Below are 16,522 nucleotides of genomic sequence, written 5' to 3'. Positions count from 1 at the left end.
CTCATGGAAAAGGTACCATGCATCAGTCACACTGTCACAGAAAATAAGTGCCCTTAATTATCCTTAATAGTAGGAGTAAAGTAGTTTTAAATTCAACCTGAGAATAAACTCTAAGCAGGTTCTATGTTTGGTGTTCTTTTCTTTCTTTTTGTAGCCCAGAGGTAGGGGCTGGAGGGGGAGTGAGAGGATTCACCAGAGACAGAATGGGGAGAACAGGTGGATTTACTAAGATACACTGCTAAGGGGAACAGCAGACAAGACCGGAGAGGTCTGCTGCACCATATGTGGGTTAGCTCCATGGCTGGGAATTGAAGTCAGGTCCTGACGGTGATAGTGCTGAGACTTAACTAACCCTAGGCCACCCGGGAGGCCCCTTGTTTTCTGATTAATGGTTGGTGTCTAGTTTTTGAAGACAGGTAAAATATAATTAAGATTTAATTTATAAATAAAACGATATAAGATGACTTAGTTTACACAATATTTTGAAGATTCAGTTCTGTAAGTGATTAGAAAATCCAAATTTCTTTTTTGTTTTTTAAAGATTCATTTTATTCATGCATACAAGAACCAGGATACAGGCCAGACGTGCGAGAGGGTGAGAGGATTCACCAGAGACAGAGCGGGGAACAGAACAGGCAGACTGACTGAAATACACTGCTGAGGGGAGCAGCGGGCAAGATAGGAGAGGTCTGCTGTGCCATGTGGGATTCTTGCCGGCCGGCCGGGATCAAATCTGCACTGCAGAGGCTGCGGACAGCTTCACAGGGCCGTGCTCAACCGCCTGCGTCGCCAGGGGAGGCCCAGAAAATCCAAATTTTAAGTGGCAACAGTATCAAACTTTAACTGATACCTATACTTTATTTTTTAAAAAAAGATTTATTTGTTTATGCATTCAAGAGCTGGGGCACAGGCCAGAGATGCGGGGGATGAGAGGATTCACCAGAGACAGTGGGGAACAAGACGGGCAGATTGACCGAGGTATACTGCTGAGGGGAGAAGAGGGCGAGTCAGGAGAGGTCTACTGCGCCATGTGGGTTGCTCTCTGGCCAGCTGGGGATCGAACTCATGCTGCAGAGGCTGAGGATTGCTTCATAGTGAGGTGCTGAAACCCCTTGCGCCACCAGGGAAGTCCCAATATCTATACTTTAGATGTTATTTCTACCACAGAGTGGGGTCCTTCAGAGTTTGAATATTTATTGTAATTTAAAAAAAAAATATGTTTTGTTTAATTGTAGCTTTTTCTAGGTGATTCACAAGAGTGAAATTAGTTTTTAAGTTGAAAAATAGGTTATATGTTAAGCAACATTTTAAAGAAAAAGGAAAAGTAATTTAAGTCACATAAACTGATAAAGAATACAACTGTTATAAAACAAAGATAAAAGTTAAAAGTCAGATAGATTAAAAAGATAAAGGAATTTCTATTAGACTTAGATAAGGAAAAAATTAAGGAAACATGAAATTATCATGAAAAATGAGAATGGGTAAATTTGTAATTTTCTGAAAGTATTAAAAAAACGTGACAAAGATCAACTAGTAAGGACACTCAATTTGTATCATGAAATGATGATCATCCCTGGAAAAAACTAAAATAAAGTACATAACTAACTTCTATAAAACAAACTAGAATTACTGTTTCAATACAAATATTTGCCAACAGTGAATATTTAGCATGGTTAACTTTGCAATACTCTAATGCTCTTTTGGTAGTGTAAGAAAGATTAAGATAAAAAAGGAAAGCAACTTAACATTGAGTTAAGGACTATATTCTCAGTTCAGTGTAAGAGAGAATGTGTGTCTGTATTCACACAGGCATTTTAGTCTCATCTTCACTTTACAGACAATGATGCAAAATGAAACAGTGAATTACTTGAGTTCACACTACTGGTAGTGGCAAGTCAGGTGTTACAATATAAAGGCTTGAAGTCTTAAAGCTTCTTCAACTATCACTAAACAGTCACCCTATCATCTTGCAGTTAAACGTTTCATCTAATACATGATGCAGTATTCTCAGTTAAACATGTAAGATAAGTTATGACTGCTAGTTAAATTTTTGCTTCTTACTGTGTCTGTGACTTTTCTAGTCCAGTCATGTTAATTCCATTCCACCACAACTATCCCCACAGATATTTATAGGCCTAAGATTCCAAATACTATCTATACTCTTATACCACCCTTTGCTCTAAAATGATGATTATAAAGATCACCCATATCTCCAGAAAAGAGATAATGATTGCTTTACTATTTTCAGGTACTATGTCAACATATTCCTATATATCACAATTAGGATACATTTAAAAAAAACTTTACACATTGGTGGACTTTGGTTTAAGACATTGGGACAAGTAAGGGAAAAGAAATAATGCCTTGAAAACTCTATATAATAGTTTCCTTCCTTTTCTATGTTCCTTTACTGTATAATTGCCAAACCGGGTATAAACCGGTGGGAAAGGAAAGACTAATGGTAAGAGAGAAGCAGCCAAGTAGGAGGGCACTATTATATTAAACAAAAAAAATATGAATTTTTTTTCCCATCACTCTCACAGACTGTCCTGCTGATCAGAAAGAATTTTACCATAAAACACAGAAATCTCAAAGTGGTGTGCTTTTCTAATGAAATTGCAGCTATAATTAAATGAACATGAAAAAACAATTTCAAAATAGTTGGGTTCAACAAAGACCAATTTACTTTTCCTAAGAAAGCAAGTACAGGTCCGTATTTGTTAGCACATAGCTGTGTAAGCACTAGGTATTATGAAAAAATTGGAATCTCTATTCACCAAACATAAAATTTATTTACTAACTTTCAAGAGGCAAGTACAACTTGAATTTAATTAATAAAACCAAAAATAAAAGACAAAGGAAAAACTGACAACTATCCAAAGGGACAGATGAATCATATGCTATTTGAAAAAAAAAGAGTCTTGTTTCCTTTAAAAAGTATTATTAGAAAGCTTACATAAGTCAGTAAAATACATCACACCAGCCACCAAGTGTTTGGAATAATGTATCATGATTGGCTGTGTAGATGACTTGGAAGTGATACAAGTATGGCCTAGCCTTTCTTGTATGTTCAGTTCTGAGAATCCTACTTACTGCTGAAACTTACAAAAATGAACTGCAGAGAAAATTTTTTTTTCAGAACTTCTGTTTTTTTCACCAACCATGCTAATCATGTTTGCAAACCAAAATAAATAAATAAATAAAAATTAAACGAAAGTGTGATCTATATCAAAAGTGACAAATATTATTATCTAGTAGTGTTAGCAGTACTATACCGTCAAATTCCCTATCTAAGCTATACCACGATGATAATATTCTGATGATGATGAGTGACTTCACCTTTTCTCCCCTAAAAATCAAGGACAAAAATATCACAAACTTTGTTTCTATCATCTTAGAACACTGCTAAATAAATAGTAGTAGCTCACTAAATATTTTTTGAAAATGTCACATAAATGGGAAATAAGTTCAGCTTGGTCACAAGTAAACCACATCTTTCATTCTAGAGATCTTAAAATAACAAACACCAACAGTCCACAAATAGGTACAAGAAGAATTTTAGCAGTGAGAAATGAGACAGAAAGAATAGAGACCGCAATTTCTATTTGGCTTCTGCATATATTATATAAAAATATATTTATCACGCAAAAAGAAAATTGGAGATCAATATCTCCGTGAGATATACACACAAAAATCCTCAACAACTATTAGCAAACCAAATTCAACAATATATTAAAGATTATTCACCATAATCAAGTGTGATTTATTTCAGGGATACAAGAGTAGTTTACAATATACAAATGTAGCACTGTGATACATCACAACAAAATGAAGGATTAAAATCATATGACTATATGAGTAAGTGTGAAAAAAGCACTTGGTAAGATTCAACATTGATTTATGAAAAAGGAAAATGCAGTAAGATGGGTAAGCATCATACCTAAACATAAGGCTATAGATGACAAACCACAGCTAACATCATACTCAACTGTGAAAAACTAAAGGCTTTTTTTCTAAGATTAGGAACAAGACAGGAATGCTACGCCTATCGCTATTTTTAGCATAGCATTGAAGGGACTGGCCAGACTAATTAGGCAAGTTGGGACTTCATTAAATTTTTTTTTAAAAAATGGTACATCATCTTGGTTATATAAAATTTAAAAAAAAAAAGATGAGACTGAAAAAAAAAGGTACACCAAAAGACAGTATCAAGATAAAAAAAGGCCACCAAAACAATAGGAGATATAATTAAAAATCATATATCTGACAAGGGATTAATATCCCAAACAGAGAATTCTTAACATTCAATAACTACAAAAAGCTGATTCAAAAATGTACAAAGGACTTGAACAGTTATTTCTCCAAATATGTACAATAGTCAATATGCACATGAAAAATATTCTGGAAATACAGCAAAATAAATTTCCTATACTGAAAAAGGGATGAAACAAATGGAACAGAATACCTAATACAATGATAGAAGGTACAGTTTTCACGTAATAGAAATATGAGAAGGAAAGTGAGAAAGGGAAAAATGACAGAATTTTCCAAAATCAATGATAAGACACTAAGCCACAGATCCAGGAATCTCAGAGAATACTATACATCAAAACCTAGCCATAACATATTCAAGTTGCAAAAAAACCCAATAGATCATAGGAAACACTTTCCATCTGATTTTGTAAATCTGTTATTATCCTGACAATCAAACCAGCTAACGACCATTTCAAGGAAACTATAGAGTAGTATGTCAAAAATGACTAAAATAACAATTCCAGCTGGGTGATCTGCAATTAGATTAGTTTCCACTTAGCAGCCAAAGTTTTTTCTTTTTCTTTTCTTTTTTTTTAATCTTCTGACCCTAGAATAAGTTTCTGAATAAAAAGAAGAATCTGTATTGAAAACTAACTTTTTAGAAGACAACAGACTGACTAAACTTTTAAAAAGTATTAAACATATGAAATCAAGAATATAAATGAAAAACAGGTACACAGTTTAATGTGAAAGAAGAAAATCAATACCTTATTGTTGCTGAAAAGAGATAAAGACCAGTATCTTTTTCACAGAACCTGTTACATTACTATGCGGTTATCATCTCCTTAAAATATTGTGTTAGGCCAAAACTAAGTGCATTCCATCTTTTATTAAAATAAAAGACAGCATAGAAAAGGCAAAAGTACTGTAATTTTTGTATATGGTAAGATTTTCATTCTGTGATAAGCACTGTATTGTTTGCTGACTAACCCAAAGTAAGGCATATCTCCCAAGTTCTAAAACAGTGATATCTGAAAAGACCTCTACAAACACAATTTTAAGAATAATTTAGTAATCTTATGAATAAAACAATATACCTTAGCCAGTGATTTTACAATAGGATTCTCCATAATTCCCTTGAGGAAAATTAGGTCTATTTCTTCTGCTCCTGTAGATGAAGGCAGCTCCGTAAGATTATCCAACACTTGCTGCATTGCTGTTAAGATAAAAGCAACATTAAAAAAAAACTCTTAAATTTCAAGCCATTATGGAGTAAAATGATAAAATAATGCAAATGAAAAGACTAACAACAGTTCTGAAAAATTACATTTTAAACAACTGAATTGTTAAATAGTTTAAGTTTCAAATTGCCTTTCCCTGACAGATTTTCATGAGCACTTTGGGCTTTATCAGACAGTCTGATATATACTTACAACATCATACTTTATATTTTTCAAATTTAAAAACAACTCAAAAAATAAAAAATTCTAACAGTAAAGAGAGGAATTACAGTAATCAAAAAACTTCCCACAAGCCCAGAACCAGATGGCTTCATGGATGCATTCTATTGAAAATTAAAAAATTAAAATCAAGATACCACAAACTCTTCCGAAACAAAATGGAAGAGGAAGGAAACACTTCCCAACTCCTCTAAGACTGTGATACTAAATCCTGAAAAACAACAAATATATGAAAAGGATTATATAATGACCAACTGCAATTTATCCAGGTAAACAAGGGTGGGGTTGATCAACATATGAAAATCAATATAATACATATACTGTGTTGATAAACAAAAACCAAAACCACAGCTCAACAGACATAGAAAAAGTATTTGACAAAATCCAGTATCTTTTTATGATAAAAAACATTAAGCACACTAGACATTGAAAGGAAATAACCTCAGCCGAATGATGAGCATCTATGAAAATCCAACAACTAAGATCCTTTTAATGGTGAAAAGACTGGATGCTTTTCCATAAGACTATGAACAAAACAAGGAGGTTCACTCTTATACTCCTTAGTAACATTTGTATTAGAGATTCTAGACAGAGTAAGTAGGCAGGAAAAATAAAGGGTTTCTAGTTTGGAAAGGAATAAGTAGAACTCTTTTCTTTCTCACTCTGTCTCTCTTTTTTGCACATGACATGATATTGTACATAGAAAATCCTTAAAAATGTAAAAAAAAAATCTTCTCAAACTAGTGAGTTCAGTAAAGTTGAAAGATATAAAGTTCAAATAAACAAAAATCAATTGTATTTCTGTTACCAAAGAATAATCTGGAAATAAAATTTAAAAAAACCATTCCTTTTACAATAGTATCAAAAAGTAAGAATAAATATAACAAAAGAAGTACAAGACTTGTACACTGCAACTGTAAAACCTCATTGAAAGAAAATAAGATTTAAATAAATAGAAAAAAAGTCCATATTCATGGGTTGGAACACTTAATATATATAGTTAAGCTCGCAATGCTTCCTAAAGAGATCTGCAGATTTAAGGCAATCCTATATCTAATCTCAGTTGCCATTTTGTTGTTGCTGTTTTTGCGGAGATTGATAAAACTGATCCTTAAATTCATATGAGAAGTCCAAGGAACCCAGAATAGCCAATTAATCTTCAAAATGGACAAAGCTGTAGACCCACACTTAAACTTACTAAAACCAGCTAAAGTATTAATTATTAATTGCATAAAGATAAACATATAACTAAATGAGTTTAGAAATAAATCCATAAATTTAGAGTCAATTGATTTTTGACAAGGGTGACAAGACAATTCAATAAAGAACACTCTTTCAACAAATGGTACAGTGAAAACTGGATAGGCACAGTGAAGCAAGACACCTATATCATCTAATATCATAATTTAAAGTTTATTTGGCTTGATCATAGTTTTTATCTCCTTTTGCTGTTTCTTTTCTCTATTCCACGGTGTATGCCTCCCTTTCAATTTATCCAATTTCCAGAAGGCATCTGTGTCTAGAGTGAGATCCTGAGCTATCAGAAGGCCCTGATTAAGCTGGCCACATCAGTCAAGTATAAAGTGGGAGTTCTCAGTGACAACACCAGTTAATAGTCAGAGACCTAACCCAGTCTCTTGACCCAAAAACCATCAGGTAACATACCTCCTCTCTTTCAGTCAGAAAAGTAAACATTTTAAGTACTTCCTTGAATTGAAGAGCTTTAAGGACAATTCTAGCACACTGAGAAGGACTCGATCATGGACCTGAAGGATTCTCAGTGATGATGGAGTCAGACACACAGCAGTATGCTTGTTCAGCAGGCCCAGACTGAAGTTTGTCATTCTCTGCCCTTTTCCTATGGCAGTTTCAGAACATCAGATAAGATTTAGTTTTCTCTTGGTCATAGTTTTTTCTGGAGTTGAATTTGATGTTATTCTTAATGTCCCTGTCAAAGCTTACTTAAAAATCCTCCCGTGGTTCTCATCACAATTCACCTGCCCTGTTCCAGGCTAATTAATCCTAAAGGTGCGAACTGGGGTGAGGGGAAGTGGTATGGTCCATATCTACCCTTTAATACATGGCTGAGTAGGAATTAGTGGCAAGGTTGGATGAGGCCCTGGGTGGATTAACTAACCCTGGTGCTCCACTTAAACCATTAAGTCAAAATATTAAACATAACCCCCCTGACATGCAAGGAGCTCCCCTGGCACTTTTATTCTATACTCTGACATAAAAACAAAAAAAGAGTAAAAGGTAATATCTTCACTGCTAGCACAATTTCACTCTCCTCATTTATTGGAATGCTATGGGACAGCATGGAGGAATGATTTTCTCTAACTAGCCAATGAACTGGTCTGAATTGATATATTAGTTATCTAATAAAATGAACGATTAAAAACATAGTTCTTTATAACTAAATTATCACAAAACAGGAAAATAGAGAAAATTACAACAAAGAATGAGAGAATTAACCCTGTAAAATATTATAACATAAATCTAAAATAATCACTCAGACATGGATAATTTACAAGGTAACTAATTCTAATTAGTAAAAGCTTAATATTTGAAATAGGAAGCTTTGTAGTGGCGTTTTTGCAAGACTCCAAAGAAGCTGAAGAAAAAGGGATATATACCAATTTGCTTGGAGATTCCATGAAGAAAAAACAAAATCCCCAAAACCAGAAGGTAAATTACCTGTAAATTTCACTCCTCTTTAATTACTAAAGGATAGAGTCAATTACAAATATGAACAAACCAAGAATTACCACTTACAAAAAACTGGCAACATGAATGAGAGTCACCAAATATCAATAAACAGAAGCAATGCCCTCCAAAGAAATGATAATTAGGGTAAAAGAGAAGAGAGTTAAAAGAAAATTAACATTGGGCCTCCCCTGGTGGCACAGCAGTTGAGCGCTGGGCTGCGAAGCTGCACGCAGCCTCAGCAGTGCCGGTTCCATCCCTGGCCTCCAGGCCAGGGTCCCACATGGCACGCAGACCTCTCCTGCCTCCCGCTGCTCCCCTCAGCAGTGTACTTCCTCACTCTGCCTGTTCTGCTCTCCACTCTGGCTCTGGTGAATTTTCTCACCCTCCCGTGCTTCTGACTGTACCCAGTGCTTTCATGAATAAATAAATAAATCTTTAAAAAAAAAAAAAAGAAAACTAACATTAAATTATAATATGCAGGGAGATTAAACTGAAGAATTCTCCCATTAGAAAAAGACAATGAGAGAGGAAATTTGAGAAAATGCCCATGGATCATAAAAGACCAAAATTCACAAGGTAATGGGAAATCCTGAAATAAGAAAAAGAAATAAAAGTGAAAGTAGAAATCAATCAGATGGAAAACCCCATAGATTTCATAGTTTTGATCAGTAAGCTACTCTTTCAAAAGATCAAAATAGACAAAATAGGTGGAGCTAATCTTATTAATAAAGGAGAAGGCAAGTAACACTAGATGAGATGAGAAAATAATGGCAAGCAGAGAAGATTAAGAAGAGAATACAATGAACATATTTATTTTAAAATGTAGTCATGTAGATGATTTTCTAGAAAAAATGTCAGTATGAAAGTTTAGAAGAAAGAGGTAAAATGGAAATAGATCATAATAGAAGAAACTGAAAAGCTTTTAAAAGATTCACCCTTAAAAAAGGCATTAGGGTTTGGATTTATTTAAGAATCAATTCTATCTAACCTCCAAGAAAATGTCTCTTATGTTTTTAAGACAAAATGTAGAAAAGACTTGAAAGCTTTCTAACTCCAATGTGGCTTTCAAAATTCAATTAAAAAAAGAAAATTATATGCTAAGCTCACTTATGAAAACATGTGCATATATCTCAAACACACTGGCAAACCCAGTTAACAATTTTCAAAATAACAATTTAATATCAAGTACAATTTATCCCGGTAATGTAAAGATGGCTCAATATTAAGAAATTTGTGATGTGATTTGATATAAATAAGAAAAAAATCCCATGTCATTTCAATGCTTCAAATAAATAAAATTAAAAATCCAATCCTAATGGAAAATCTTACTTTTCTAAGGATAAAAAGAAACCAGTCATTTTAGATCAGAATCTATAGACTGTGTCATCCTTAATTAGGAGAAATATCAACTTTAACAAAAAAGTCAAAGTAGTAAGCTATGACATTAAAAATTACAAATAACTACTTACAAGTCTGAAGGAAATCAATTGAAAATAAAAGAGTGTAACTAGGTGACAAGACATAAAAGCAATATAGAAAACCAAAAGTTTTCCTAAATAACAGTAACAGCCAATTAGAAATTATCATTGGGGAAAAAGAGAGATTTCATTCCAAACAGCAACAAAATCTGTAAGTGAGGAATAAGGATAAGATTAAAATGTTCAGGGCAGATATGAGGAAATTAAAAATTATACTAAAGGGCATTTAAAATGAGTAAGTGAAGAAACCATGTTCTGTGATGGAAAGATTCAGTTCTATAAAATGCCAACTCTCTTCAAATTATTCTTTTAAAAAGGAATAAATCCTAATAGGAATCCTAACAGAATATTTTGGTAAAGTTATTTCAAAATTCTTACTTAAGAGAGAAAACATATAAAACTAAGCCAATACATTTGGAAAAAAGCATAAATGTAAACAAGGGACATGTGCTAGTGAGTGTAAAAGCACTCTAAGTCAGAGGCTCTGCAGAGGACTGTACAGCAACAGACAAACCTTCAAACCGAATAGCTAATGGTGGCATGATTTAATTTGCTAATGGTGGCATGTCATGGCTAGGGTTCAGTTACTTATGGTAGATTGACTACTTAGGCTTATATTTCGTCCCTTCAGAATTATTAAAACAGCACTATTAAAACAGCAGCAAAGTGTTAATAAAGGTAAAAAAAGATCCACAAAACAAAGGGACTAGCCAACAAGAAAAAAAAATGGGCAAAAATAAAGTTTGAAAGTGTTAGGAATAAAAACTTAGAACAAAGTAAACAGTAAATTCTAACTCCTAAATAGTTGAGGATTGCTACAATTTCTTTCCATTACCCCTTCCTGAATCCTAGCCACCATCATCTCTTGCCCATACTACCAGAGTAACCTCCCATCACTCTAAAGGAATTATTGAAATGTACATTTCATGGACTTTAAGCCTTCCATCTGCACCACTCTTTGTAACTATGACTACACCAATCTTTCCCCTGTCCTGATGCAAAATCTTGCCCCACTTGAAAGAGAAACAATGCAGTCACAAAAGGACATGTCTCTCTTCCTGTCCTACCAGACCTTATTTTCTTACATTCCAAGGGAAAAAGAACATCAAAATTGCTAACCACCAGGTGATAGCAAAGCAAACTGGCACCAATATAAATCTCCCTAAAATCTCCAGATGCCTGCATCAACAAGGATAGACAAGCTACTTCTTGCCACTTCCTCCCTTCAAACCCCTTGTAACTCTAGATGAACAGCCCTGCCCTCTACCAAAGAGCAGGACAGTGCTTTTTCAAATGCCAGTCTGCTGCCCTCCTCAATTTGTTGACTAATTAAACTACTTTCCTCCTCCTTAAACTCTGCTTCCTTTTATTGGCTACTGGAAAGCGAGACAGGCATCAGGTAACACACTTACCATCACAAATGCACAACCACTTTTGTGTACCTAAATTTATACTCATCCTTCAAAAATAGAATTTCTATGTCCCTGACTGCCCCAACTATAATAATTTCTCATAAATTTCCATAGTATTCCATACTTCTGATAAACCTGTAAGTAAATATTTTGGAATTTGTTTAATGTCTATTTTCTTTCTAAACTCTAAATCTGATGAGTACAGAAATCCTATCTGTGTCATTCAAAACTGTATTCCTAGCAACAAGCCCACAGGCTAGTACATCAGAAGTTCTTGATAAGTTCCAGCAGCAAAAATGTAACATTTTCTGTTTTCAAAATTAAGGAGTTTTGAAATTACATATTATGAATGAAATGTTTGTATAATACATGGAATCAGCAAAATGCAGTGTAGTTTATAAAGCAGTAATCTTAAAGCTATCAATTTTCCAAAAATTGTGTCACAAGCCATAAAGACAGAAGTGGTATCTTTCAATACGCAGTCTACTAAATGGCAAATGTTTATAGTAACACTTCTTACATATAAATATAATTCTGACTTTCAATGAAATAGTTCAATATGTAACACAGATTTAATAAAATGATTTGTATTTATATTTACCCACTTATATTCTGTTTCAAGTTTTCTAGAATTGTTTAACAAAAGCATTTCTACCCAGGGGTGACTCTGATGGCACAAGGGCTTAAGTCTCAGCACTTATGAAGCTATCTACAGCCACTTCAACTCAAGCTCAATCCCCGGCCTGGGAGCTACACACATGGCACAGCAGACCTCTCCTGTCTTGCCCGCTGCTCCCCTCAGCAGTGTATTTCAGTCAGTCTGCCTGCTCTGCTCCCCACTCTGACTCTGGTGAATCCTCTCACTCTCCGCACTTCTGGCCTGTACCCCAGTTCTTTCACATGAAAATAAAAATAAATAAAATCTTAAAAAAAGCATTTCTATCCAGTTTTAGAACTCTAATTAAATGTACTATTTCTAAAAATTAGAACAAAAGACCATTTTAATATTAAAAGTACTTTTGTAACCACATTTGGTGATATATTCACTCCCACTCAATTCAACAAACTGAATGCCCCATTGAAAATATGACAGGTAAATTAAGTTTTCTCGATGTTAAAAACTATTTCTAATCTTATATGTTATAGATAAAATAACAATTATTTCTCAAGAACCATGTTACATAATTTGCAGAATCCGGGAAATGAAAAACAAAATCTCATTCTATGTGTAATTGCAAAGATTTAAGCATAATTTAAAAGAAGTAACAAAAAGTCACTTAGAGTACATCTAATGTGTTTGCAATATAGTGGCACAATTCTTTTAAAAATACATTTCCAAGAAATGATGTAGAAAAAAGGATCTATTTTAATTTGGTTCAAACCAGGTTTGAACCAAATCAGGTTTCTTAAAGATTAAAATGACACAACTATTATCACACAACTGATTTACCATGACAGCAGAGTTAATCTAAAACTTTAGTTAAGTCAATAAAAATCATTTTCTAGAAAATGAAAATATGCTGTCAATACCTCAGCTCTCAAACTAGTACTTGAAATTCTAATTTGGCTATAATGAATCAAAGGAAAAAGTAAAACTTTGAATGCACTCAGCTAATTTAATCAGTATCTATCCAGAGCTTAGAGGCCAGGAGGAATATGCCATGGTCACGAGAACAGAGACACTATCTTTCCTCCAAATAATCTAGTAGAAAAGACCAAACTTGTAAACACATCCATAAAGCACAGTGTGAACACTGTGAAGGAAATTAAAGAGGTAGGTGATAAAGCATAGTGGTTAAATGCCTCAACATCACTGAACTAGTCTTGAAAAACTGGGTAAATGAGTTTCCCAAAGTCAGACAATACTATCTTTTTCACAAGGTATGGTAGCTAATCCATGACAACAATACCACAAAAACAATACCACTTAGTGCATTATTAACAGTGAGAGGTACAGGAAAGCAGTTAAATATTAACTTTCTTTGATCAGGGTGGTAAAGTGGTAAGATCGGAAATTAGGAGAAACACCAGTGCAAATAACTAGTGTTATACTACTAAAACTAATGAGTTTACGATCAATACTTAGTCTTAAAATAAAATGTGAGCTGTACTTCCCAAAGCATTCCTAGAGAAAATCCAAGACAGGAGTCAAAGAGGAAAAGTGAAGGCAAACCAGAAGGGCACATCAGTAACTGGCCACTTCAGCAGCCACATACACAAGAGCACACTTTTGAACCTAAGTAACACAGACTTCTTTCAAAAACATACTGAGGTGTCGTCCTGACAATGATGCTGGGGCCTGAAAAGGAAAGAGAGCCAAGGCTGAGGTAAGCCTGGTTCTTCATACACACACTACAGGAAGGTGAAACCCTCTGGAGAAAAGGGGACTCTGATTAGGAATGAATACACTACAGCAGTGTTCCTTAAAAAGGGAAACAACTGGCATTTGGGAAGCAAAAATGCCTTTTTGCACAGGACTATTCTCCACCAAATGCCTATACTGTTCCACAGGACTTTTGACAACCCAAAATTCCCTTTACCACAATGCCTAACATGTCTAGGGTTGGTACTACCTACTCCTACCACTTCTGTTCTTCCAACTAAAAAATTGCATTGATATATTCATCTTCAAAGTAAAGTCCTCCTTTTGATTTAGCTATTGTGAGGTTTCCCAGCTCTTTGTTTACAAATCCAAAGGAGAAGCCTGTCTGAGAACAGGCTGGGGACTCACATACTTATTCCCTCCTTCAATTTCAGATAGAGGACTGGGAGGTAGAGTGGGGGTCAGCCTACAGGACTCCGGAGGACACCCTTACTTGTTGTAGCACATTTATAATTGCTGCTTTAAATCTTTGTCAGAGGGTGCCCACACCTATGCCGGTGTCTGTTGGTTACCTTTCGCCCACATGAGCTGAGATTTTCCTGGTTCTTCATATGCCAATTAATCTTGGACTGCATGCTTTTAATGTTATGTGATTTTGTATCTTGCGGAAAAGTTATGGTGAATGTTGATACCTTTTTGTTTCAGCAAGAACCTGACTCATTGAGTTCTGGCCTCCATTTCTGACCTTCTGAGGTACCAATGACATTTTAATGCAGTCTTCCATGTCTATCTGTGTCTTTGTTTGTGAACTTAAGTATTCATTTCTCTTGGCTAAATACCTAGAGTGGGGATTGTTGGGTCAATATGGTAAGTGAGTTTAACTTTTGAAAAACTACTAAACTGTTGACAACTTTCACGTTGTGTACCTGGATCTGTCCCACACATACATTATCAATACACTGGGACTTAGGTGGGGCTTTCTTGGTATTTCTATTCTCAACACCTGTGCATGCTGTCAGGACCAGAGCCATACACTCACAGCCCAAGAGTACATAAGCAACTTCACCCTAAGGCATCTCTTTCCAGATCTCCTCCCTTTCAGCAATCTGCCTGGTACTTCTGATTCTCTGGTTGCTCCTGATTTGTTCTCCTGCCAGAAATCTGGAACTTTAAGCTGCTCTGCCATGTACTTCCTACAACTGTGCTCATGACCTGAGCAGCTGGAGAAAACAGAGAGGAAAAAGCAGGGAATACAGTAACTGCAATTAAAGAGGAAGGTTCCCTTCCTTGAAGTTTATTAGGCTCCTAACAAATGATTTTGTCAAATGATTTTCTGGGAGCTGGGTGCCAGAGAACACAGAAGAGAAAAATCCTGCACTCTTGCTAAGCATCTTGCTCTCTAAGTCAGAACTAGAAGGTTTCTGGAGTTTTCTGTCCAGTCTGATGTTCATTTTGGGATCTGGGGCTACACTGAGGGTTACCAAAGCAAAAAGAAAAAAGGTCAACTCACCCTATTTCAATGGTACTTATACATCTGATTATCCAGTCCACTTGCTACTATTCATTTTTCAGTCTGCATTTGGTCATTCCTAGATTTTTATAGCTTCACTTAGTGGTAGAGTTGTAGGGTGTTTACTTTATCTTATTTCTTTATAAATTATATTTTCCACCAAACTTGGCATGATTTGATGCATTTCTTCAACTATTTTTTTTTTCTATCTCTTTTGCTCCTTCCTTTTTTATCTGGGACTCTTATTAGGTGTATATTGAAATACCTGACATCATCCCATGAGTCTATAAGTTAAAAAATAAAAATAACACTCTTCCTTACATCTTTCCCCCTACCTTGTCTCTCTTCTTTAATACTTTATTTTTATGTTTTCTCTGCCTCCTCAAATCTGATTTGAGCCTATCCAAAATGAATCCTTCATCTCAATTACTGTACTTTTCAAATCTAAAATTTCTATGTGGTGCTTCCTTTCTAATTTGTTTCTCTATTAAAATTCCCTATGTGGTGAGTGTTATTAGCATAGTGTCTTCTATTCTTTAAACATATTTAAATAGCAAATTTGAAGTCTTTGTTAAATCCAACATCAAGCCCACTGAGGTTTACAAATTGACTGTTTTTCCTGATGATGAATCACAACTTTCTTGGTTTTTCTTTTCTTTTTTTTTCCATGTTCATGGAAAGTTGAAAGTTGAAAGTTGGGTTGAAAGTTGAACTCTGAATATATTAAAGTAATTCTGGATTCATTTCTTTTTCAGAGCTGTTGGGGTTTTTTAGTCACTAACGTGGACTTAAGTTGCAGATCTGTTTCCTTCCATGATAAGCAGTTAAGACATCTCTATTCAGTTTTTTAAGTCTTACTTTTTTATACTTTAGCCTGGCTCCCTGGGGGTTGGGTCTGTCTGTACAGCTTAGTGGTCAGGGAATGATTTGGGCAAAGTCTGTGCTCAGACATCTCAAGCCAGTAGGACTTCCACCATCCACCACTGATTTGTGTCTACTTAGGGAAATGCATCCCAAATTGCAGCTAGTTCTCTAGTGAGTCTCAGTTTGAACATTTTGCCAGGTGCTCTCAGGTCCCCGCTCCACATGTGTATCAATACCTCCCAATTAATAATCAGGGCTGCATTGAGGTTCATCTGAGCCCACCTATGGCTCGCTCTTGTCTAAGATTTTCCAACTGGCCCACTACTCACAGACACACAACCTTGAGCAAGCAAAACAGCAAGGTTTCTCCAGATGTTTCCAACCAAAGTGACCATTTCCACCAACAAAACCACAGGTTTTTGTGTCCCCTCTCACTCTTCTCTTCCTTGAATCAAGTCACCTCCTAATTCTTTGGCAGCAAACCTGTTGTTTTTCTCAGCTTGCTGCAAGGG

At 35.1% G+C, this 16,522-nt stretch overlaps 1 protein-coding gene across 8 annotated transcripts in view; it reads right to left on the bottom strand.

The window, feature by feature from the left end:
• The window catches only part of PALS2 (protein associated with LIN7 2, MAGUK p55 family member), an 80,681-nt gene that overhangs the window by 31,306 nt on the left and 32,853 nt on the right, over positions 1 to 16,522 (bottom strand). For all 8 annotated transcript variants that reach the window (XM_037509323.2, XM_037509333.2, XM_037509281.2 and 5 more), the window contains one exon: positions 5,352 to 5,470. In XM_037509323.2, the coding sequence (XP_037365220.1) occupies positions 5,352 to 5,468 (117 nt within the window). In that variant the 5' untranslated portion in view covers positions 5,469 to 5,470. The remainder of the gene's footprint in view (positions 1 to 5,351; positions 5,471 to 16,522) is intronic.

This window comes from Talpa occidentalis, unplaced genomic scaffold (genome assembly GCF_014898055.3).
Source record: "Talpa occidentalis isolate TD23 unplaced genomic scaffold, MPIMG_talOcc4v2.1, whole genome shotgun sequence".
NCBI classification, from domain to species: Eukaryota; Metazoa; Chordata; class Mammalia; order Eulipotyphla; family Talpidae; genus Talpa; species Talpa occidentalis.
This window is presented reverse-complemented; position numbering and strand designations above follow the sequence as displayed.